At 36.8% G+C, this 25,560-nt stretch overlaps 2 protein-coding genes, 1 long non-coding RNA gene and 1 other non-coding gene across 4 annotated transcripts; 3 read left to right on the forward strand and 1 right to left on the reverse strand.

The window, feature by feature from the left end:
* The first annotated feature begins 1,696 nt into the window (after window positions 1–1,696).
* On the forward strand, window positions 1,697–2,766 carry LOC141692440 (uncharacterized). Its single transcript, XR_012562817.1, has 3 exons — window positions 1,697–1,843; window positions 1,926–2,029; window positions 2,571–2,766. It is a non-coding gene; the product is annotated as an uncharacterized LOC141692440 (long non-coding RNA).
* Window positions 2,767–3,478: 712 nt separating this feature from the next.
* On the forward strand, window positions 3,479–8,241 carry LOC141692653 (receptor-like protein 39). Its single transcript, XM_074497563.1, has 2 exons — window positions 3,479–6,972; window positions 7,812–8,241. Exons 1-2 carry the CDS (start codon window positions 3,643–3,645, stop codon window positions 7,848–7,850), a joined length of 3,369 nt encoding a protein of 1,122 aa, XP_074353664.1. The 5' UTR covers window positions 3,479–3,642; the 3' UTR covers window positions 7,851–8,241.
* Window positions 8,242–10,415: 2,174 nt separating this feature from the next.
* On the reverse strand, window positions 10,416–13,562 carry LOC141693275 (ammonium transporter 2-like). The gene is made up of 4 exons (XM_074498312.1): window positions 12,662–13,562; window positions 12,069–12,354; window positions 11,511–11,614; window positions 10,416–11,029 (listed from the first exon to the last, which is right to left on the reverse strand). The coding sequence occupies exons 1-4, from the start codon at window positions 13,301–13,303 to the stop codon at window positions 10,568–10,570; spliced, it is 1,494 nt and encodes a 497-aa protein (XP_074354413.1). The 5' UTR covers window positions 13,304–13,562; the 3' UTR covers window positions 10,416–10,567.
* A 9,763-nt stretch (window positions 13,563–23,325) lies between these two features.
* Window positions 23,326–23,432, forward strand: LOC141694719 (small nucleolar RNA R71). Its single transcript, XR_012564004.1, has one exon. It is a non-coding gene; the product is annotated as a small nucleolar RNA R71 (small nucleolar RNA).
* Window positions 23,433–25,560: the final 2,128 nt, after the last annotated feature.

A 25,560-nucleotide genomic window follows, 5' to 3' on the forward strand; every position in this document is an offset into this window, starting at 1 on the left:
AAATTACTAACCAGAAACTTTTTTCTAGAAGCATCTTCAGCCATGTACTTGGATTCAAGGGAATCCCACAATTCTTTTGCAGACTCAACATTTTGGTATATATCAAAAAGAGAATCAGACATACCGTTCAAGATGTGACCCCGACAGATGTAGTCATCATTCTCCCATTTGCAGCGTCTTCAAGTCTGTTCTACAGTTTCCTCCTCAATCATTTCTGGCATTGGAGTACTCAAAACGTACACAACTTTTAATGTGGTTAACAAGAAATGCATCTTCTTTTGCCATCTTCTAAAGTCATGTCCCTCAAACTTGTCTAGTTTTGCAAACTTACTAGTCATGTCTTTTACAGATTCGTTGTTCGCCATCTTCAGAAAACAAATTTGTTTCAATCTTTGTTGTAGAAAATTGGAGGATAACTTTGATTATTCTGAAGTCTTGACAAACAATTTCAGATTGAAACAATTTGGTGGTTATCCAAACTTTTCAACCGGATAAAATCAGAATATAAGAATAGAGAATGATGTATTTTGTGTGAATTCAACAACCAACCTTTTGTTTTTTTTCTATCTATATGACCAAATATGTTGCAAGTATTATATAGGCGTCCAAAATACATGTCCTAAGACACGTCCATACATGTCCAAAAGACATGTCCTAAGACACATCCATACATGTCCAAAAGACATGTCCTAAGACACGTCCTTTGAGGTATACGGTTGTGTCTAAAAGACATGTCTTTCATATTAACACCAACCCCGTCAATACTGAAAATCATAATAAACTCAAACAAGCATGCACTCCGCACTCTCCCGGCTTGTTTGATGAAATATTACAATCACATTAATCAACTAATTAATCCAATTACACTAAAATATCTAACACCGGATTGATATATGCTATAAAACAAGTCTGCCCGATGTTTGATTTTTGTTCAACTACGTGTTGAAGGAGATGGATGCTTACAAGTTATTCTCCAATTTATAGTATACTGGATAACCTTGTCAAATTACAATTAATTTCCCTTCATTTTAAGTATATTAAATGTTTTTAATCAACAGAATATAACCACCACCATTGGCAAATCCGTATCAAGGAAGCATTTTGTTTCAAATCGATTTGCAGCCAAACTAAAGCGACATCACCTAAATGTAACCATATGGTACTTGATATAATTTTACTAGCTCATCAGTTCAATCAAATAATAAGCAAAAATTACATATATTTTAAGAAAAAAATTATTTATTCGTACATTATTGTAAAAAGATATTGTACGATTATACACAAAAAAGACTAAAAATGTCACAGTTGCCTTGAACCTGACCGTGTATGGGATTAAAATGATAACAGGAAAAAATTGTAGTTTATACTAGGGGTGTACAGATAATCGCTCAACCGCTCGCAACCGCTTAACCGCTTGTAACCGGACCGCATTTTGCGGATAATCGCAAAACGCGGGTTGGTTGCAGATTTAAATTTTAAAAACCGCTTATTCGCGGTTTGGATGCGGTTTCATATTTTTAAAAATTGCAAAATCGCAACCGCAACCGCAAACCGCGACATATATTTATAATAAAATATATTTTCAAAAATATATATAATACTATATAAGTAGATGTATTGTTTTTTCTAAAAAAAAGTTATAATAACGAATATTAGTCAATTCTCAATTCTACTCCAACCTAGCCCATTACTCAAGCCCAACTACTCGTAACCCATTTAGAAGTCCAGTACCCCCCTCCCCAATTCTCAAACCCTATCCCAACTTTAATTCTCAAGCTTCCTCTGCGTTTCTGTGTCTCACTGCTCAATCTTTTACTGCGCCTCACTAAATTTCTTTGTGTGGGTATGTTATATAATATGCTTATAGATTATAGAATATGTCTAATTCAATGATGTTTGTCTAATTTGTCTTTTGTTTTATGTAGTTCAATGGAAACGGATACATCAGGTGTTATGGAAATTGATGAATCACTGCCAACAGGACCGGGGGACGCTAATTGTGATACACCATTAGAAACCATTGATGAAGGTAAGCCACTGCCAACTCCTCGTACAAATAAGAAATCGTCATATGTTTGGGATCATTTTACCAAAAATTTGGATCCCAAAAATCCTCGAAATGTTTGTAATTATTGTGGAGTTTCGTATGCTCGTCAACAGAAAAGAAACGGAACTATTAATATGAGAACACATTTGGAGAGTCAGTGCAAAAAATATCCCCTTAGACTAAATCGTGATAAACAATCAGTGCTGAATTTTACAGTTAAAAATAATGAGAGAGTTAACAGCACTGGTTTATTAAGAACTCATGTTTACAAATACGAAGATTGTAGGAAGGCTTTGGCTAAAATGATAATTTGTGATGAGTTATCATTTCGGTTTGTGGAAGGGGAAGGATTTAGAGCATATAGTAACATGCTGGATATCAGAGAGCCTATGATAACTAAGTTCTGTGTATTATCTGTTATGCTAAGTTAGGCACCAGAAAGGCAGAAACTCATTGTGATACATATAAGTCAGAACAACTTTCGGATATTAAATATTCATACTTGAGCTCGTTTCTTTTGCAGAACTCTTACAGGCAAGACATGATTCTAAAAGGTCTTAACATTACAGATGAAATGTTGAGTGCTGATTCAGTTACAAGGAAACTTAGTGATCAAATTGCACTTGCAAATTAAATATTAGAGCAAAGCAACAGGGGTTCAAGGCTTCAAGCAACAACCCAAGTTCATGAATTTCAAGAGTTACAAAGCCACCTTTTATTTTTTATTTTTGGATGTAACAAATTTAATTTTCTTAGTTTTACATTTTACATTGTTTGTAAATTATATGGTAAGTTCGCGGTAAACTTAAATTTTTAGAATAATTTGTCACAATTCTTCAAGTTTTATTTTTTGCGGTTGAACCGGAAACCAACTCGCATTAACCGCAAATTCGCAACCGCAATTGATGCGGTTAACCGCAAACGCATTTGTAACCGCATTTGCGGTTGCGGATGAAGATTTTATAAAATCGCTCTTCGCGGTTTGGTTCGACTTTTACCCCAAAATCGATCCGATTCGAACCGCGTATACCCCTAGACTTTATACACAAATGTATGACGAAAATGTCACAATTGCACGACAGATTCTGATGAACTCAATGCTATGAAATGCATCAAAAGAGCGGCAATCAGCTGGATTCTAAATTTAACCTGTACTACTGCAGTAGGCTAAATAATCTTTGCCAAGTTGCTAATTCTGAGATCATATAAATCAACTTTCTTTATGTAAGATTGTGACGCTCTAGTTTATGAGAACTTGTCAAACAAGTTTACAACTTAAACTTCTAGGCAGGTACAGCTTTAATTGCATTGAACTAGTAAATACAAATTTCTTTCTCTTTTTGGTCATAATCATAGAAATTTAATGGTATGAGAAAAACTTTCAGAAGTGAGAATTTATTTAAAGAGACAGCAGTCAAATATGCATTTGTCTATTCAATAAATACATAAGGGTCACTCCAAATATGGCTGCCCCATGTAACACTTAATATTCTGACCACTCAGTTTTCATCTTCCTTAAATACCTTAGTTTTTCAGTATCCAAATGATCAAACTTATTGAAATCACACTAGCAAGTACATTTCTAGTACTGTTCAATGAAAAATATATTCAGTTATTTGCTTTTGTTGATGCCCTTCTTCCAAATCTTGCTGGTCTATGACATAACTTCAGTTTCAGGCCAATGTCTAGACAATCAAAGATCATTGTTGCTTCATCTAGTGGAAGGTTTAGCGTTCGATGCATCGGTGTCAAGAAAGCTTGTAACTTGGAAGCAAAGCACTGAAGATTGCTGCAAATGGGAAGGTGTAATTTGCAATATAAGTTCTGGTCATGTTATTGGCTTGGAACTGGATGGAGAGTCAATCAATGCTGGAATCAATAGTTCAAGTAGTCTATACAAATTTCAGTATCTTCAGAGACTGAATTTGGCCAATAACAACTTCAATGCTACAGAGATTCCATCAGGTTTGTTTAATCTCACGAGTCTGACATATCTGAATTTGTCAAATTGTGGATTTTCTGGCCAAATTTCGGAAGGACTTTCGCGAATGACAAGATTAAATATTCTTGATCTGTCTACTGTTTATGTATCTGGAAAATCTTCATTAAAAGTTGAGAATCCAAATTTAGAAGTGATAGTTCAAAACCTCAAAGAGCTTACTCAGTTGTACTTGGATGGTGTGAACCTGACAACTCAGGCAAACAATTGGTCTCTTGTAATTTCATCTTCACTGCCTAATTTGAGAGTACTGAGCTTGTCAAATAGTCATATTTCAGGCCCTATTGATCCTTCAATCGAAAGACTTCGGCATCTTTCACATTTACGTTTGGATCAGAACAATCTCAATGCTACAGTTCCGGAATTTTTGGCAAACTTAACAAGTTTAAAAGTTTTGCAGCTCAGTTCTTGCAATTTGAATGGAATGTTTCCAAAAAGGATCCTAGAAATACCGACACTAGACGTTCTAGATTTGTCAGACAACAAAAGGTTACAAGGTTCTTTGCCAGAAGAATTGCCCGAAAATGGATCATTGCAAACCTTGGTTCTCAGGTTTACAAATTTTTCAGGTATGTTACCGCAGTCTATTGGTAACCTGGCATCATTGTCTAGGATTGAGATATCAAATTGCAATTTTAGTGGCAGAATTCCTGATTCAATAAGCAACCTCAAGAGACTTGTTCGGTTAGAATTCTCATACAACAATTTAAGTGGTCCTATCCCATCTTTAAAGAATTCAACGAATCTCACCTATTTAGATCTTTCCAATAACAGATTATCAGGTACAATAGCTTCCAGATACTTTCAAGCAAATCTTAATCTGGTAACAGTTGATCTGGGATTCAATGTGTTCAGCGGGGGGATTCCATCATCTTTATTCGCTCTCCAATCCTTGCAAAAGTTTACGCTTTCCCAAAATCAGTTTAGTGGTTTACTGCCCAATTTTACCAATGCTACATGGTCCCAATTGGACACACTTGATTTAAGTGGCAACAATTTGAGTGGTTCTATTCCGAATTCCTTTTTTGAACTGAAATGGTTGAAAATCCTCTCCCTGTCTGCTAACAGATTGTCTGGCTCATTGCAGCTCAAAACTGTTCAGAGACTTGAAAACCTTACCTATCTTGATCTTTCCTACAATAATTTGTTCATTAAAACATTTCATAATAGTTCAGAAGAGGCTCTGCTTCCCAAGTTCAGCACATTGAGATTGGCTTCGTGCAAGCTAAAATCCTTCCCCAATCTAGAAAACCAATCAAGATTAAATGTATTAGACCTTTCAGACAACCAGATTAGCGGGGTAATACCAAGTTGGATATGGAATCTGGGGAATAGAACTCTCATGTATTTAAATTTATCTCAGAACCAGTTAGTGAGCATTGAAGAACCTTTTGCTATTGCTAAATTAAGCGTCCTTGACTTGCATTCTAACAAACTAACTGGCAGAATTCCAGTACCGCCTAAAACTGCTGCATATGTGGATTATTCTGCAAACAGTTTCAGCTCTTCAATTTCTCCTGATTTTGCCAAAAACCTTGCTTTGGCTTATTTCTTTTCCGTTTCTAACAACAAGTTGACAGGATCCATCCCTGACACCATATGCGAAGCTCTTTACCTTCAAGTTCTTGATCTGTCCAGTAATAGATTAAGTGGACCGGCACCATCATGCTTATTTGGGCAGGGAGAATCGCTTGTTGTACTGAATCTTGGGAATAATAATCTTAGTGGACATATCAATGGTTCATTTCTTGAAAATTCTGGTTTGAAAACTCTGGATCTGCATGCAAACAATATAGAAGGAAGTATTCCTAGATCTCTGTCCAACTGGACTAACTTGGAGGTCTTGAACATGGGGAACAACCACATAAATGATACGTTTCCATGTTTTCTAAAAAATTCTTCCACTTTGAGAGTTCTCGTTCTGCGATTCAACCACTTTCATGGAGACATACGGTGTGTAAATCCAAAGAACAGTTGGCCAAACCTTCAAATCATTGACATAGCTTCCAATAACTTTACAGGTAAGGTGCCTCCGAATTCATTTCTGAATTGGAAAGCGATGCTAGGAAACAAAGACAGTTCACAAGGAGAGATCGATCACCTGCGTTATAAGGTATTGAAGTTCAATAACTTTTATTATCAGGACACTGTGACAGTGACATACAAAGGGCTAGACGTGGAGCTTGTCAAGATTTTAACAATCTTCAACTCCATTGACATCTCTTGCAACCAGTTTGAAGGAAATATACCAGAAACAATTGGAAGACTTAAAAATCTTTACCTTCTCAACTTATCACACAATGCTCTTACAGGCTCTATTCCAGCATCACTAGGAAATTTGAAGCAACTTGAATCTTTAGACTTTTCGGTGAACAATCTAAGTGGAAGGATCCCCGAGGAGCTCACAAGTCTAACCTTTCTTTCCTTTTTGAACTTGTCATATAATCAACTCACTGGACATATTCCAGTTGGATCTCAATTTTCAACCTTCGAAGAAGGGTCTTACAAAGGAAATGACGGATTATGTGGAAGTCCATTAAGAAGAAAATGTTCCGGACCATCCTTAGCACCAAATGAACATCCAGTTGATTCAAACTCGTCTTTTGATTGGCCAGTCATTTTTATTGGTATAGGATTTGGACTGGGAGCAGCCATTATTCTCGGGCCTCTTATGTTTTTGCAAACTGGACATTGGTTGGATGAATATATCGACAAATTCACAGATTATTTTCTCCAAAATTCCAGAAAAACATGTGATCGCTATGAAGTTCCAGAAGAGGGTCTCGTAAATCCAGTTTACCCAAATCACGAAAATGGGATTGCAGGAGTGTTTAGAGGAAGGTACTGTTTGCGGTGCTCAGAACTAAACATGTTAAGGCAGAACGTCGTTCATGACCCAAAATGCATGTGCCATTACTCAACACTGGTAAATTATAGTTCCTCTCCCTACTCCTCTTCTTCAAACAGGACATCTCGTTAAAATGTTATTTCTGTTTTAAATTTTTCAGACATGCTCATTGTATATAGTAGAAACAACTTATAATAATTTTCATGCCTTCAGACCACTTGCAGAGTTCAGCAGTTCTTGATTTATCTAAATACATTTTCAATTCACAGCTAAAATAATGTAACTTTTGCTAATTTATAACACCTAAACTTTTAGTGTTGTTATAGAACTCGAAATCCAATCTATGGTTTTAACTTAAAACCAAATAACTCTAAATAGGGCCAAATTGTTCGTATCCATGTTTCAAAAATGCATGCTAGCTTTTTATCATTGATGTCTCTTCACTTGTTGATCTGCATGCTTATCACTTCGTTCTATATTTAGAACCAAGTTTAGCATTAATACGACTGTTTTTCTTTTCTTTTTTTTTAAGTCAAATTACTTATAAATGTAATATCACGGAAAAGAAGAATACACTTTAGAATAAAATATGTCTACAGGACATGGGTTTACTTGCATCAAATATATAGCATTCTACAGTACAACATTAGCAAGTAGACTAGGGAATCTAACTTAAATTTACATGATACCCAGATAGCTACTATTTAGGGGGAAAAGTGGTTGATAATTAAAGGGTTATACAATGATTTCTTTTACCAAGACCCCAGTGGTACATTATCAAAATGCATAGCTTGTTGAGCTCCTTCAATCTGGAACCAAGAATCTTGAAACCCTACAATTTGTCCCATTTCATGATCATAACCATTAGCATTTGGAACGTAACAACTGCAATCATCTTGAGTGCTAATTTGCTTCAGATCACAATCATCGCAAGGAAGATCATAACAAGTGGCTGATGGTTGCTCATCAATAATCAAATGGTGGTTATTATTGTTGTTGGAACTGATGTTATGAGATTGATGAGTATTATGATGACTGAGCCACCATAACTGAGTTTTGAGAAACTTGATATAGACAATAGCCTTCTCCAACATGGAGACAGTGTCTAGTTTTGATCCACCGGGTACTAAGCTTTGTAAAATCTTGAATCTTTCACTGATTCTGTGCCTCCTTTCTCTCGCAGCCACGCTCTGTGGATCCGTCGATAACTTCACCTCTTTGCTACCACAACTTTGCTTCTTCCCATTTCTCTTCTTCTTTTTCTTCTCCAAATGTTGCATTTCATTGTTGTTAGCACAATAGTTGTAACTAGGGCTGATGTTGCTGTTTCCATATAAAATGTAGTAGTCCATCCTTGTATTTGACTATATATGGGTGTACACTATGTTTTTATAGACATAGATATATGGATATTGTTTGATTTGTGCTTATATGAGGTTTTTTTGTTGAAAGACCTGGAGAAAAGAATCATGAAAGTGTGTTTATTTATAGATGAGCTAGAAAGCAGGGGATAGAGCTTAGGAGTACATACTAGGAGTTTGAAGTAAATGAGGAAGGAATAAGAAAGTACATACAAAATTGTCATCATATTTCAGACAATCTTTTGTTCTGGATACGAGTTTATATCTACTCTAGCTATCTAATTGTAGTGCTGCATAAGAATCCTCTAGACAAAGTTTTAGGTTTTTAGCTTATCATTTACTTTCTTGATGTTTGGTAAGCTGATAGTAGTACATTCTTTATAACCTAGAAAATCAGAACTTAGTACAGTCTTAGGTTCTAAACAATTTAAAATACACTCTTTAATGAAGATCTGTTTGTAGAAAAGCCAGTGCATTTTGTTCTGGGACTAGGAAGCCAAATTGTAACTAAGATGTAACTGCAAAATTTTAAGGAAAGTTTGTTACCGGAAGGAAATCACATTAATCATGTTAAGTGTTTGCTTGTAACTTGTAACTTGTAAGACATTAGCTGCATGTACCATAATACCAGGCCAGCTACTGCCTAATCTCAGTGACAATAAGTATTATTCACTCAATTCATACTGTATTTCTAATGCTCCTCGCTAAACAGTTGACTGTGGTTGAAATTGCATTTTCTTTAATCTGATGCTTCGCACTTTCACTTTTATGCACCATCGGCTTTTATATGCCATACTAAAATTTTTCAATTTTCGGAGCATATATAATTTTGATATATCTTATATTAGTATTCTAACACTCCCACTCATTTGAATGGGTCGAAGAGTGGATCACGGCCGTCAATCTTGGGGCATTAATTTGTCTTTAGTGTCATCGCTGATCTGAACTCTGATACCATGTCAAAGAACCCATCTTTCTAATCTTTCGTGCTGCCGTCAATCTGAGTTCTGATACCTTGTTAAGGAACTAATCGCTTTAAAACCCCAAGGTTAGAGGAAGTCACTTTCTGGGAACTTGTATTAGTATTTTAAAATTATTATCATTACAAGAATACATAATACAAAATCGTCTGCAATCAATATAAAACAAAATATGACAGAAAAATAAGGCACACACTTAACAGTTGTTTTTGTGACACCACAATTGATTATCAGTGTCAGGTTCATCTGTTTTTTGGTATACTATATTCAGACTAGCTCTGCACTTACAAAATCTCCAACTTAACTAGTTGAAAGTATGTATTTCTATTAACAATCAAAGTGAGAACAAAAAATAAAAGGAATTACAATTAATACTGCTGTGCAGCTGGGGCTAGCTAGGAAGAAGCATCATTATTGTAGTAACTTGTAAAAATGAAACAATCAATTTCGCTTTTACTGACTACTCAATCATCTATCAGTCAAAATTATAGTAGTTGATATACATAGTACACTGAGAAGTTCAAACATACTAATCAACTTACCCTTAAAAAGTAGACTAGTTAACATACACATATCATTCAAAAGAAAGTAAAACCTATTACATGTTTGTTTATCAAACTAAAGCTGCTACTGTTACATGTTATATATCAAACTAAAGCTGCTCCTGTTACATGTTTATGTATCAAACTAAAGCTGCTGCGTATCTTGGAGTTAGTAGATGTTATTCTGCAGTACAATACATTGGGCAGATAATCTCGGAACTCTTAAAATTTGTCCAAGCAGGAGCTACATTTCTAGGTTTTGAAATGACCGTTAATGACACAAAAGTCTTGAGTTTTTTTTTCCTGGTTGTGGTGAAATAAGATGGAGGGTAGGTTCAGTCAGTTTTTGCAGTTTCTTTAGCACCATTTGTCAACTCTCTCCCTTCCTCCCTCTGATTTTAATTGCATATTATGTGTGCTTGTACCTTCTTTTTTTTTGGTTGCAACTTGTAACACAAATTCAATATTAATTTGTCGAATTTCTGTCCATTTTCAGTTTTACGTTCGACGGTTTAATCAGTCTTGTCAATCGTATACTAATCTATTAAGAACAGTAGTGTTGATCGTATACTAATCTATTGAGTATGACCGGTCCAAATACCATAAATTCTTTCGGGTTAGACTAATGAAGGCTTAAATTGACAAATGTTGAATTTCGACCATGTCATAATTAAATCTTGAAGTGATAAACACGTACTACTAAGTACTAACACAATTTCTTTCAACTACATCAAGCAAGCCCTAAAACAAGCAATGTAAACTACCAAAATTACATTAGAGTTATGACTGACTACAAATCGATAGTTCCGCCTCTAGCAGGGGGGGCTGCAGTAGCAGCATTAGTATAACCAGAAGTTTGTGGCTGTTCCATAAATAACAATGATCCATTCCAGTTACCGTGTTTGGTCGGGTCATATTTTTCTCCATCGCCCCAGAGCGCATAGGCTTCCTCACCATGGGCTGCATCGTCGCCGATCATGAGCTCATCTTCACTCATTCGGAGAGGAATAAACAGTCCTATAGTTAGAAGAATAATTGTTGTGGAAATAATGTTCCATCCCATAATGAACAGGGCTGCAACTATTTGTTTCAGAAATTGAGCACCACCTTTGCCCCCATAAAATGCACCCCTCGAGTCCTTTACTAGTAATATGAGCCTGCAAAGATCTGGCTCAGCTAGTAGCCCAGTTAGAAGCCCACCTAATAGGCCTGCTACTGCATGTGTGTGAAAAACACCTAGTGTATCATCCACCTGTTTCATATTATCAAAGGACCTGTTAAGTGTTAACTCATAAAGTCATTTATCCAGGGCCCAGATAAGTTTAGTTGACCCTATTTTCACAAGAAAAATTCAATTTTAACACTATTTCCTCTTACTAAACGCCAACAGTGTCAGGTAACCAATCCCGTCACCATTAATAGACTTTCGAGTGAGGGAATTCAAGAATAATTAATACAATCCTCCTAAATCCGCTTTTCTAATAACTTAAAGTAATAGAAAGTAGCATAATTTTTGTGATTAAAATAATACCACCTTACTTGTCCAATTTACAAAAGTCTTTACATATTATAATTTGGTTTTTGAAAACTTGCAAATTCAACCACTAAAGTTAAAAACTTAGTCTAGAAAAGTATTATTTAAATGATATTTGACTTTGAAGGATAAGCATTAGGATGTTCCACAATTATATATAATCAAGCATGCTTGCAAAATATGTCAACTAAAGAAGCACCTTTTGTAGAAAGATGGACTTTTTGTGAAGAATCATCATGGTGTACCACGGAATGCAACCTGATAGCAATCCCATCACTATAGCTGCCCAAGCTTGCACTACACCTTCATGTATTAAGTAGCTATGGTAAGTAACCTAAATGACTCACAACTATATTATTAATAAATTTGTAATTACACATGAAGTATAAGCAGAGACGTTTAAATATATGAATCTAAGAACATCCTTATGTTTTTGTAACATTGTAATATTAGAAAAGTGTCAAAAAGGTTTTGATAAAAACGAACATCTCCGTGTTCCTTGCTAAATCAGCTATCACGGGAAAAGTTGGAGAAAAGTCAAGGGTGATTAGGGAGAGGATGAGACTTGAGAGGTCATGAACCAAGATGGAATGAAATTAGATCTGTACTAACTTTGAATAACTTCCTTGCAAGTTCGTGAACTAGCCAAAGTTGTAATCAAGTCTTCCAACTTGTTGAGCCAATAAGTTATTTCATAATCGGATTAATATATCGTGCAAGTTCTAAAGCTAGCCAAAAACATAAATAAATTTATAACCTGCTCCTGGTGTGATGCATACAAGTCCTGTCATCATCCCTTGAACAGCTCCAACAACAGAAGGCTTTCCAAAATAGAACACATCTAAACTAGTCCACACAAGAAGGCTCGTAGCTGCACATATGTTGGTGTTTATAACCGCCATTGACGCGTCGATGCTTGCAGCGTAAGGTGCTCCCCCGTTAAACCCTGACCAACCCATCCACAGCAGCCCTGCTCCGGCAAGCATCAACAACACATTGTTTGGTGGAAATCTTTCTCTATCGCTTTTCGACCTAGGTCCCACCTATTAAACACGATTCAACGTCAACAAAAATGCTACATGTCCCAAATTAGATCCTAAAATAAGTACCAAATACTTTACAGTTTACACCTATAAAACATGATTCAGCATCGATAAAAATGCTACATGTCCCCAATTAAATCGTAAAATGAGTACCAACTACATTTTTTCCAATCATAAATTTGGGCAGATAGCTAGCTACTTACTTACCTATAAACAATATCTTTGACCTATAAGCAATATATGTGCCAGGGTGCCAACTTCGTGTATGAATAAAATCAAAAAATTACTAATGAAGCAAGAAGATTACCCAATAAGCAGCAACTAAACCAGCGGTTCCGGACGAAAGATGAATAACGTAACCTCCCGAATAATCAATAACACCCCAATGAAAGAGAAATCCACCTCCCCAGAGACTAAAAGCCCCAACCGTATACGAAAAAATTAGCCAAAGTGGCACGAAAGCAATCCAGGCCCGAATATTCATCCGAGCCAACACGGAACCACCTAACAAAATCACTGTAATTGCAGCAAATGTAAACTGAAAGTAAACCAAAGATGCCATAGGAAAAAAAGGCTCGATAGCAGGCGATTCAACAGAGCCATTTTCATAATATTGTGTGCTTTCGGGTACTTTAGCTCGCCTGAGGAGAAATTTTTGGCCTAAAGCAGGTGCACCTTTACCCCAAAATGGAAGAAGTTTGTCGCCAAAGGCCATGCGATAGCAAACAAGGATCCAACATATGAGGACCGCAGCAAAGGCGTAAAGCGCCATGAAAGCAGAGTTAACTGCCCATTTTTTCTTGACAATGCTCGCGTAAATGATAACTAGGCCAGGCATTGACTGAAGGCCTACGAGAGTTGATGCTGTTAGTTGCCATGCATTGTCTCCTTTGTTTAGCCATGGAGGAACTGAGGGGAGGTGTGCCTCGTATGCTCCTGGAGTTTCCATTCAAATTTTAGCTTCTTTTTGCTTGTTAGTATGCCTTTCTCATACAAGTAAATGAAATTTTCAAGTACATGTATGGATTATTTGCGAGGATTTTCGCGAGATAAAGAAATCTGGTTGGAAGGAGACTTTAAAGTCCACTACATAATAGACAAGTTTTATTAGGAAGAAATATGGTTGTCTTTCCTGTGCCTTGTGAGTCATGACAGAGGTTTATTAATAGAATATTAGAAATAGACGAGTTTTGGTCGTGGTCCTGTTAATGTGTATGAATTAAGAAATGCCAATGATCACAACTTAACCGGATATATAGCCATAGAACATAGAATGATTCTTCGTGTATTATTGTGAATTGACAGTGAGCTTCTAGTTTATTGCATATAAATGGTCACAAAATACAAACTTATCTTATCTTTATTCCATAATATCCATGGGATGTGTCATATAACTATGAGCATGCAGTTCACCAGTTGAACCTTTGTATATTATTGCTGATGTCGGTAGGGCTTTGCTTAGTGCAGTTTAGATTAGATCGGTCGGACGATAAAAATTAATTCAAACAGTAACTTGAAGTTTTTCAAAACCTCCATCCATAACTAAATTGTTGATAAAAAAAAATAATCAAATCCACCAATATAGTTGCGGTCGGTTGCGATTTGATTTTATAGTTCAACAACTAAAATACTTAATATAATATGTAAACTAACTTTAATACATTTTGCATTTGCGAAATGAATTATAAGATTTTAATTTAATATACATCATTTACCACTTAAAATCGTGTATAATGCTAATAGAATAAGTGGGAGAAGCCAATTTTCTCACGTCTGAAAAAAGAAATAAGCCAACTTTCAATACTAAACTTTTAATTTACATAATGTGTGGCTGGTGATTGTAGTTGAATTTATACGATTTACAGAAAATGAATTCTCTATCAAACCGTAAATTAACAGTTATCTAAAATTTCACCTATAATCACTTGTATTTTGGGATTATCCATAATTTACGAACCTATTATGGGTAGTTGTCACGGTTGATGCGTTCAAACAGATTGAATGCACCACCCAGACGACTAGTGTTGTGCAGGTCAAGTGATCTATAAGAAAGTATCGAAAAACTCCTTATTTCTATACGTTGAAAAAAATATTGTCCGTTGAAAAAAATTAACAACTCAAAAGTTATTTCCAAATAATTTTGAACTATTTATATATCATACGCATCATTGATAAATTGGGACCAAATTTGGAATTATCTTGCATTAGTCATGAAATGATTGTGTTCATCCAAACTCTTTTTCACGACAAACTTTGACACTTACAAGATTGAAATCGTAAAATTTTCATATTTGTAATGCAAATTGAGGTGAAGTTGAGTCTATTTGAATTTAATCGCACACTTAAAACAGAACTGAATTGAACTACCGGTGTCAGGTATTAGTCAGAAGCGAACTCAAAAAAATCATTTTGATCTGATTGTTAAAATAAACCAATAATATATATTATATTTTAAATTTTGAATTTATAAAATACAAATATTTTAAGGGAATTTTGTAAAAATAGTTTTCAATCTTTTTTTGCAAAAATATGAAAAATGTTGTATATAAAATTCCACCATAGGTTAAAAGGAGTTATATATAAGGTGGTAAAGTTGCATATCAGATTACATATAAAGTTACTTCGTATTTTTGTTAAAACAAATTTGCAACTTGGGCATTTTTGAAATTTTTATGAAAAATAAAATTTTGAACAGAATAACCAGTAACTGACTAACTGGGCTGAGCTTGTGTCTTAATACTAATTACCCTAACTACCCAATATCTAATATCTGCTTAATGTTTATCGTGGAAGGGCAAGCAAACATAATTTCTAGTTTTTACGATTACAAATACTTTGAAATTGCAAGTAACTAAGTATTGTGGACTTGTAGTGACATCACACTAGCATATGCAGAATGATCGACAAGCAGTTTAATGTGCATGGGAGTTTTTTCTCATGGTTGTTGGTTCTGTTTTATTTCCTACCAGTAGTAGGAATGTGGTGCACCCGAGGTACATTAGACACCTCCTCTTTCTTAGGGGTGTGCATACATGGTCCCGGGGTTCTGCGATTCTTTCATATTTATACAGGGGGCTCAAGCATGCAGCACAGAAGGGGGCGAAGAGGATTGCTTGTTGTACATGGTTGTTGTAGTTGTCGGCATATGAACGGTTTTTGATTGGGAGACCTCTTCCTGATCCTACCAGGGATACATATCCAGTTGCTAAGTTCTGGGCTAGGCCGGTTGCTGAGGAGGAGGAGAAGGAGGATGAGGAGGCGGAGGAGGAGCCTAAAGGGAAGAAGGGGGAAAAAGGGGAAGGAGGTGAAAGGGAAGTAGGTGAAGGGGAAGGAGGTTAGAGGGAAGAAGGTGACAGAGGTGAAAGAGGTTAGGGGTAAGGGTAGGGGAAAGGGAGGGAAGGGTAAGGTGCAGGCTGATGTTATTCTTGATGATGCTATGGATGAGGATGTTCCCGGGACTGGGATTGTTGTTAAGAGGAAACGGGCTACTGGTAGGCGTGATATAGATTACGCCTCATCATAGTTTACCACATTATAGAGGCGAGTTTGATGGAGTTGCAGATGATATTGTGGCGTGGATGCCATATGCCCACTTTCACGAGGTGGATGGGGACTTAGATGGGGATCATGATATATCTGTTGGGGATTGGGAGGCTCATTTCTTTGGTCTTTCCAGGGTTCCAGTGCTATGTTATGATGTTGTTGAGTATCAGCATTCTGATAGGATAATGAGACAATTCGAGTTCAGACAGGGTATCCCACAATCACTGGTTAACATGATAAAGTATATGAAGCCTATGATTCCGTTCAATCCCTATGACTGGTGGGGTATATGGTTTGCTGAGATTGGTGAGTGAACCCGTTTTACTCAACACCCGAAGGTTGTAGTGGCTCAACAGGCAGACTCAGTTGATGACACAGGCTATATGCAGTGGTACTCAAACATTGCACGGATACGTGTGGGAAGCCACACCCAGTTCCAGAGCCACATCACAATACCCGGGAGTTGTTTAACAACTCACATGTATTTGACCTTGTAAGTTTGTTATAATTGTTTCCCCCCGTACTCCCATATTTTTTATAATTATTTCCTCCCTTGCATTATAGTAGCATCTGATTATATGCCACAAATGTCTTTGAAGATACATAAGGGGTTGGCATGTCTGCAGGATATGGGATACCAGCATCCCCCCTGAGTATGAACAAGAGTTTGAGAGGATTACTACTATATTTGTGGAGCTGTATTGTCGATTCATGCATGATGTTAGAGATCCGGCATATAAGCCTCCATTGTTCCAACATGTTCAGCTATCTCCCGAGGTGATGAGGCCTACAGTTGGAGGGATTCGAGAGCCCGATGTCATTGATATGACACAGCCGTCTCAACAGGTGTCACAGGCCCCTACACATGCATCTGTATTTGCATCAGTGTCATCTTATTCGAGGGCTGAGAAGATGGATGTCCGCCGCCCTGTGGAAGGGAAATGAAAGATAAATAAGAGGCTAAACTGGGAGAGGATGGAGACTATTATGAGGGAATTGGGATGGGGAGGTTTCCCCATGAGTGCTCCTATTAAACACAATTTTATGTGGACCTTGGACACATATGTTATGTAGACTTTACAACCAAAATGATGGCTAGATGATAGGATCGTATATGCTTATATGGTATAATCTTTAACCTTCTTTCATTTATGTTATTATTTTTATTTCATTTTGAAATTTTATATTATACAATTATTGTTTGATAACCTGTTTATTGCAGGTTGTTGCGTGATCGTAAGAAGCCATAGCTGCAGCGGGGGTGTATCCGAGGATGCCTTCATACTACTTCATGGATCCACTTTTTATGGAGTTGGCGAAGAAAGTGGACTACTCACATCCCTATTTTGCGAAGGCCATGCATTTCTTTCTTACTTGGGCGAGTTGTAGGATATGTCCACCAATTAACCAGGTGGACTACATATTTGTTCCCGTGAATGTGAATAAGAATCATTGGATTCTCATGGTATTTTATGTGGAGGAATGGTGTGTGTTATGTTGGAGTTGTTACATGTATGCTTCATTATATTGGAAAGAATCAAAATATCCCAGATCAATAGCCTTTAGTTCATGTTTGGGATGCAATGCCTAAACAAGATAACTACTCATATTGCGTCGTGTACATGTGCAAATATATGGACTACACCTTGCAGGAATATGACCTCTCTAAAGTGCGTTGGGATGCCTCGGACATGGAGATCTTTCGTTATAGGATTGTAAAGGGGCTTCAAAGAGGGATGGCTAAATCCATACCAACGCATCGCATGAGGCAAAAGATGGAGAGGGTAGCCGGAAAGAGTAGCAGTTAGGTCATTCTTCTAGTTGTGTAGTTTAGTTGAACTTGTGTAGTTTAGTTGATCTTGTGTACTTTACTTGAAATTGTTTTCTTCCATTCGAACATCCCATTGTACCTTTTATTTGGTTTAATTATAATTGACACTTGTTTCGTTTATATCGGTCGTTTATCGACCGTGTCCCTTTCACGTCCCCTTTTTAGCTTTTTTTTTATTTCTTTTCTTTATTGATTTGTATATATAATGACCCCCTTCAACTTGTGTGGAAATTTTAATGGGTTTGGAGAACCTTCAATTTTTTGGGTTTTGAATTTTTTTGGCGATTTGGGCCAATTTGGAGGGGTGCCTAATTTTGGCGATTTTTTTTAAAAAAATTTACAGGCTTGCTGTTGTTATAATGTTGATATGATGTTGGATTGTTGTTGGTATCCTGTGAAACATGTGGGAATGTGCCATTACAAATGGAATATTTCAAAAAATATTGACTCTGCCTTCCGCGGAAGGGTTGATGCTTTTCGCAGATATTTAACGCGGAAATGACAGTAAGTTTTGAAAAAATTACCCCTTTTTTCTTTGAAATCTATAAAAAATAATGTATTTCAACTCTATGAACTGCATTATGGAATAAAATATTGATTAGAACATCGTTGCTTATGACTTTCAAAATTTAACCAATACTTTACCATAATGACGAATATATGGTCATTTTGCCAACTTTGCATGTAAATTGCCATGCATGACTGTTAGGGCGAAACACGCGCTAAAATTCACGCAAGTATACACGTTCGCAAGTAGTATAAGATATAAATCAGATTCGCTCTCACGGAGACTCTTTGGTTAATTTAAGAATATGCACTTATGCAACAATGATATGGTTATTATCCAATGCTAAGACAAATAACAAGTTGAGATTGTTTATAACTAAGATTTAAACTAACAATTATAACTAAGAGAACAAGAATGGTTAAATTAATATATAAGACAAACATGAGATTCTAACTTCATTGAATACTTCATTCAATAGCCTTTTTGTTCTTAACCTTAGCATGTAATGGTGATGACACTAATCAGATAACACGAAACTAGTAAATGCCAACTTTCATTGTACGAATACCCTACTACCAAGCATCCACAAAAGAGATAGAAGTTGAATATACACCAATTATGCTTAGTCCTTATATGTCTATAAGAATTGAAAACATAACGGTTTAATGCACACGTTATCTATCGTGATTACATAGAGCAAGTAAGATGGTTAAAATTACCTACGAATCATGCATAACAATGACACGTGAACCGCTGCTAGCATGGCAAGTTCTAAACCTTTATATTCATTGTCGCTTCAATAGAGATTAACACGCTATATTATATATTAGCTACGCACATAAGACGAATAAGCACAACCAATACTAAGATATCAATCAATCACCACACACCAAGATATTGAAACAAATTAACTATTGAAATCCATAAGTAAATCCGTTAGAACCCCACGATAATGATTAGTTCATAATCGAACTCATCATCACCATGGGTTCCAATGAAAGCATGATAATAAACAATATAAGAGAACTAGGGTTCAAAGACAAATCAAAAACAAGCATCCAAGTATCGCTTAAATCAAAGAAAATAAAAGTCTTCTTCTCCGTAGCCTTCTCGTGCTCTCTAGGTCTTCTTATTGCTCTTACAGGTCTCCTTGTTGTTAAAAACGTCTTTTTATTGATATATATAGGCTCCAGGATGACCAGGACCCTTAATATCTTCAATTTCTACTAAAATAAGAATTTTGGGGCAAAAACCGGGTCGGGGCGGCCGCGCTGTTTTGGCAGAAAGTCAGCGCGGGCGCACTGGTTTCTGGGGCGGCCGCGCCTGACTTCTGTACTTTTCTACTGATTTTTCTTTTGGCCATATCTTGAGTTCTACTCATCAGAATTAGGCGATTCAACTGCCCACGTGAAGCTAACGAGATTCTCTATAAATTGAGAATGGCCTAGGCTTCCAATTCTGATATTTGTTCAGCATATTTCCATGAAAATCTCCTTTCTTCATTTAACTGATGTCTAAAATGCAATAACGCAAAAACACATCAAAAATACTAACAACTTGAGTCCAAAATACCAACTTAAGCTTGTAATGAAGCGTTCTAAGTAGATATAAAATCCACTTATCACAACCCCAAACTTGAATCGATGCTTGTCCTCAAGCATAAACAGACTCAAAACAACAAAAACAAATCTAATGCATGAATGCAACTACGTGAATACAACTAAATGATAATGCAATCGATCCCCTCAGAATAACCATAACTAACCAAAAAGCTAATGCCTTTAAGAATGCAATGACTCAAAACAGAGTTCGAATAAATCTTACAAATCAACTCACAAACCAGAAAGTGCGTGTGTGGATGCTTAACAGATATACTCTCAAAACTAGATCAATAACCATAACTTATCTCTCATCAAAACAATCACAAGTTTATAAACAGAATAGACGTTAAACGCATAATGACTCTCAACACCTTATTTCTACTAGAGTTATACAAGGATTCACGTTATTATTGAACACATAACAACATGCTTATTTGATCGTGCAATGAATGAGGTCACAAAAGACTTATACAATAATACCCATGTAGCGAGCGTTAGGTTAACGGATCCCAGACTATCAAAGCCTTAGGTCACTAGGCACAAAGTCCCCTAAAATTTAATAACTCGAGTATTAAAGAGTTCATTCTTGATCAATTATGCATAAACACATACTTTATTTCTTTGCTTTTTTTCTCTTTTTTTTCCTTCTTTTTTTTCAACAATTTCTGAATGAGTGTGTTTCGCTCAATCTCATTCAACCCTAGAATACTCATAAAAATATGAGCCGGCTACCAGCCATTTGACGCCTAGCCTTACAACAACTAGCAATGAAATCCAAGCTTTTCTCTAATTTAAAAATTCAGTGTTCTTTTGTCATTACGAGAATAGAAAAAATTCTAAATATATACCAGTGATTAAATCTCAACTAATAAACAAGCATAATTATGATCTAGATCAAAAGCAATCCTATAAGACTTTGTGAAATTTTTTCTTCTGGCATAAAAATCAATTCATTAGACTTAATCAACCCTCTATTCGTCATCATCATACTCAAATCAACATCAACATATCAATCAGAAATAGCTCAACCTAAGGGATCATGTTATATGCATGCAAATGCAACTACATGGACTCACATAATAACATAAACAAAAATGCAAACAAATATGTCCTAAATGAACAATCATGCAAAAACATGAATGAACTACAACTAAACATGCAATATGAATTTATATGGACACACACACACACTACTAATCCTTACATTATCACCCCCAAACTTAAAATATTCAATGTCCTCATTGAAGGTAATAATAAGGATTTCAGGGATACCTAGTTAGCGGGAGGATCACCCTCTTCGGGTGGAGGATCAGGTGGCCAATCAACCTCGACACCAGTGTCGTGTGTCAAATCTTTAGCAAAACAGCGGTGAATGTCATGCATGGCCTTAATACGCCGAATCAATCGCCTGTACTACGCATCACCAAGACCAAACCTATCAACTGTCTGTGGTGCACAAGAGGGACCATCTGTAAGCACGGGAGGAACCGGACGGTCACCCTTTAGATTATCATAGATATATTCCAACCCTTTATCAGGGGGTGCACCTAAGAATGCATAACTCAAGTGATCAGGAAGTGGGTTGAGCTCAAGTGTGGGAGCTTCTTCAATAGACGGCTCGAGACGCTCTTGAGAAATTTTCAGCTCTGCTAACCCAAGAGAATCGAATGGCATATCCAACTTCCTCTTCCATGGATGTGCATTCAAGAACGGTAGATGCTCTGCTCCTTCTTCATCTTCAATAACTGATTCCCCTATTAAGGATCTCTCTAAGGTATCTGACATTGGAAATTGCTCAAGTTCCGAATTCACTACAAAATCGACCATCTCTACTTTAAATCACTGCTCTTTATTTGTGGGTAACTTTATTGCCTTGAACACATTAAAAGTGACCTTCTGATCTTGAACCTTCATCGTAAGCTCTCATTTTTACACATCGATCATAGTTCGGCCAGTAGCTAAGAATGGTCTCCCCAAGATAATGGAAATCTTCTTATCCTCCTCAAAGTCAAGAATTACAAAGTCAGCAGGAAAGATAAGTTTGTCCATCTTGAACAACACATCATCCACAATGCCCCGTGGATATGTAATAGAACGATCGGCCAACTGCATGGACATATATGTCGGTTTCGGATCAGGTAGACCAAGCTTCTTGAAGACAGACAGGGGCATCAGATTGATGCTAGCTCCCAAATTACATAAACACTTGTCGAACGATAAGTTTCCGATGTTGCAAGGAATAGTGAAGCTTCCCGGATCTTTAAGCTTCATAGGCAACTTCTGTTGCAGCACATCACTACATTCCTCCGTTAGAGCAACGGTCTCTAAGTCATCGAGCTTCACTTTCCGAGGGAGAATATCTTTCATAAACCTCGCATAGCTAGGCATCTATTCAAGAGCTTCCCGGGTCGGTCGACCCTCCATTCGTCCGACCAGCGAAAGGTATGTTGATATGAAGTTTCTTGAACACTTCCAGAAACTTAGCAAATTGCTTATCCAACTCCTGCTTCTACAACCTCTTAGGAAAAAGAGGTGGATGATAGACCTGTTTCTCCCCTGTATTACCCTCAGGAGGAGTGTGTTCCACAGTTTTCTTCCTTGATTCCACCTCGACATCCTTCTGCACCACTTTTTCAGCCACAACCGCATTTTCTGAAATTTGAGATTTTTCAGGCTCTTCATCTTGCTGAATTTGGGGGCTTGCGACCGTTCCAGACCTCAAGGTGACGGCGTTCACCTGTTCTTCAACTTCCCTCTTGCCTGGATTGGCTTCTGTATCACTAGGAAGCGTTTCTGGTGGTCAATTCAATAAGGCATTAGCAATTTGCCCTATTTGGTTCTCCAGAGTCTTGATAGAAATAGCCTGGCTTTGGCATATAAGAGCCTGATTTTTGCACATAAGCTGCAACTCCTCCAATTCAGATTTTTTATTCGAAGATAGACCTGCACTTCCATGCGGGTAGTGTTGAAGTTGGAGTTGTTGTATTGGTGCATACTGTTGCTGTAAACCAGGAGGATTGAATTGATTGGATCCAAACTGCTGATAAAGCTGTTGTACCGCATTCTGATTGTTGCTCCAGCTGAAGTTAGGATGATTTCAGTTATCGGGAAGATAAGCGTCTGGAACTGGTTGCTGCGATCTCTGAAAGTTACTCAAAAACTGAGTTGATTCACTAGATATAACGCATTGCTCCATCGCATGCGAACCTGCACATAGCTCACAAACACTGGTTATCTGATTAACACCATAGTTAGCCAAAGAAATCGGTCTTCATAGACAACTCCTTTAGTTGAGCAGTGATAATCGCTTGTCATGTGGCAATCTCTGAGTTGGATACTGATATTCATTAGCAGCCATCAGTTCAATTAGATCATAAGCTTCCTTATAGCTCTTTGCCCATAATGATCCACCTAATGCTGCATCGAGCATGGGTCTTGACTGTGCTCCCAAACCATTATAAAAATAATTGATGATCATCCAATCAGGCATGCCATGATGAGAACACTTCCTAAGCATTTCCTTGTAGCGCTCCCAAGCTTCACATAGAGATTCTCCCGATTGTTGCGTAAATTGAGTGAGAGCATTCCTGAATGCAGTTATCTTCGCCATAGGGAAGAATTTAGTAAGAAACTTCTGAGTAAGATCCTCCCAAGTAGTGATAGAACCAGTTGGTAGAGAGTGTAACCAGCTCTTAGCCTTGTCCCTCAGAGAGAATGGGAAAAGCCTCAGCTTTATAGCATCTTTAGAACCTCCATTGAACCTGAAGGTGTCACAGATCTCTATGAAATCCCTGATGTGCATATTTGGATCTTTTCTTGGAGAACCCCCAAATTGGACCGAATTCTGTACCCATTGAATCGTGTCAGGCTTGATTTCAAAGGTATTAGCTGTGATAGCTGGCCTGACAATGCTAGATTGAATGTCATTGATCTTGGGTTGAGAAAAATCCATCAAGGCTTTCGTTTGTGCTGTTGGATCTCTCATTGTAATGAGTACCTGAAACACAACAAATAAACCGTGAAAGTAAAAGAATCCGATTCAGTGAACTTTAACTACCACTGATGACAAGCACATAAACTAAAAATTAACACCGAGTCTCCGGCAGCGGCGCCAAAAACTTGTTAGGGCGAAACACGCGCTAAAATTCACGCAAGTATACGCATGGTATAGGATATAAATCAGATTCGTTACCGCATAGACTCTTTGGTTAATTTAAGAATATGCACCTATGCAACAATGATATGGTTATTATCCAATGTTCAGACAAATAACAAGTTGAGATTGTTTATAACTAAGAATTAAACTAACAATTATAACTAAGAGAACAAGAATGGTTGAATTAATATATATGACAAACATGGGATCCTAACTTCATTATATACTTCATTCAATAGCCTTTTTGTTCTTAACTTAGCATGTAATGGTGATGACACTAATCAGATAACACGAAACTAGTAAACACCAACTTTCATTGTACGCTACCAAGCATCCACAAAAGAGATAGAAGTTGAATAAATACCAATTATGCTTAGTCTTTAAATGTCTATAAGAATTTAAAACATAACGGTTTAATGCGCAAGTTATCTATTGTGATTACATAGGGAAAGTAAGATGGTTAAAATTACCTACGAATCATGCATAACAATAACACATGAACCTATGCTAGCATGGCAAGTTCTAAACCTCTATATTCACTGTCACTTCAATAGAGTTTAACACGCTAACTTATATGTTAGCTACGCACATAAGACGAATAAGCACAACCAATACTAGGATATCAATCAATCACCACACACCAAGATATTGAAACAAATTAACTATAGAAATCCATAAGTAAATCTGTTAGAACCCCACGATAACGATTAGTTCATAATCGCACTCATCATCACCATGGGTTCCAATAAAAGCATGATAATAAACAATATAAGAGAACTAGGGTTCAAAGACAAATCAAAAACAAGCATCCAAGTATCGCTTAAATCAAAGAAAATAAAAGTCTTCTTCTCCGTAGCCTTCTCGTACTCTCTAGGTCTTCTTATTGCTTTCCCAGGACTCCTTGTTGTTAAAAACGTCTTTTTATTGATATATATAGGCTCTAGGATGACCAGGACCCTCAATATCTTCAATTTCTACTAAAATAAGGATTCTGGAGCAAAAACCAGGCCGAGGCGGCCGCGCTGTTTTGGCAGAAAGTCAGCGCGGGCGCGCTGGTTTCTGGGGCGGCCGCGCCTGACTTCTGTACTTTTCTGCTGATTCTTCTTTTGGCCATATCTTGAGTTCTACTCGTCAGAATTAGGCGATTCAACTGCCCACGCGAAGCTAACGAGATTCTCTACAATTTGAGAATGTCCTAGGCTTCCAATTCTGATCTCTTTTCAGAATATTTATTTAAAAAGCTCCTTTCTTCATTTAACTGATGCCTGAAATGCAATAACGCAAAAATACATCAAAAATACCAACAACTTGAGTCCAAAACACCAACCTAAGCTTGTACTGAAGCGTTCCAAGTAGATATAAAATCCACTTATCAATGACAAGCATAAATATCACAAATAAATGTGCATTCCACTTCATATCATATAAATAAAGTTGTGTTTCGACATAATAAGTTTTCAAGTAATGGATCAATGACAAATTAGAAATTACATAATCGTCGCAATTCAAATCCAAATAAGTGCATAACTTGTCTAGTTTGACAATATTACATCAAAAACCCCTGCCG

The sequence above is a fragment of the Apium graveolens genome, chromosome 10 (genome assembly GCF_009905375.1).
Source record: "Apium graveolens cultivar Ventura chromosome 10, ASM990537v1, whole genome shotgun sequence".
Taxonomy (NCBI): Eukaryota; Viridiplantae; Streptophyta; class Magnoliopsida; order Apiales; family Apiaceae; genus Apium; species Apium graveolens.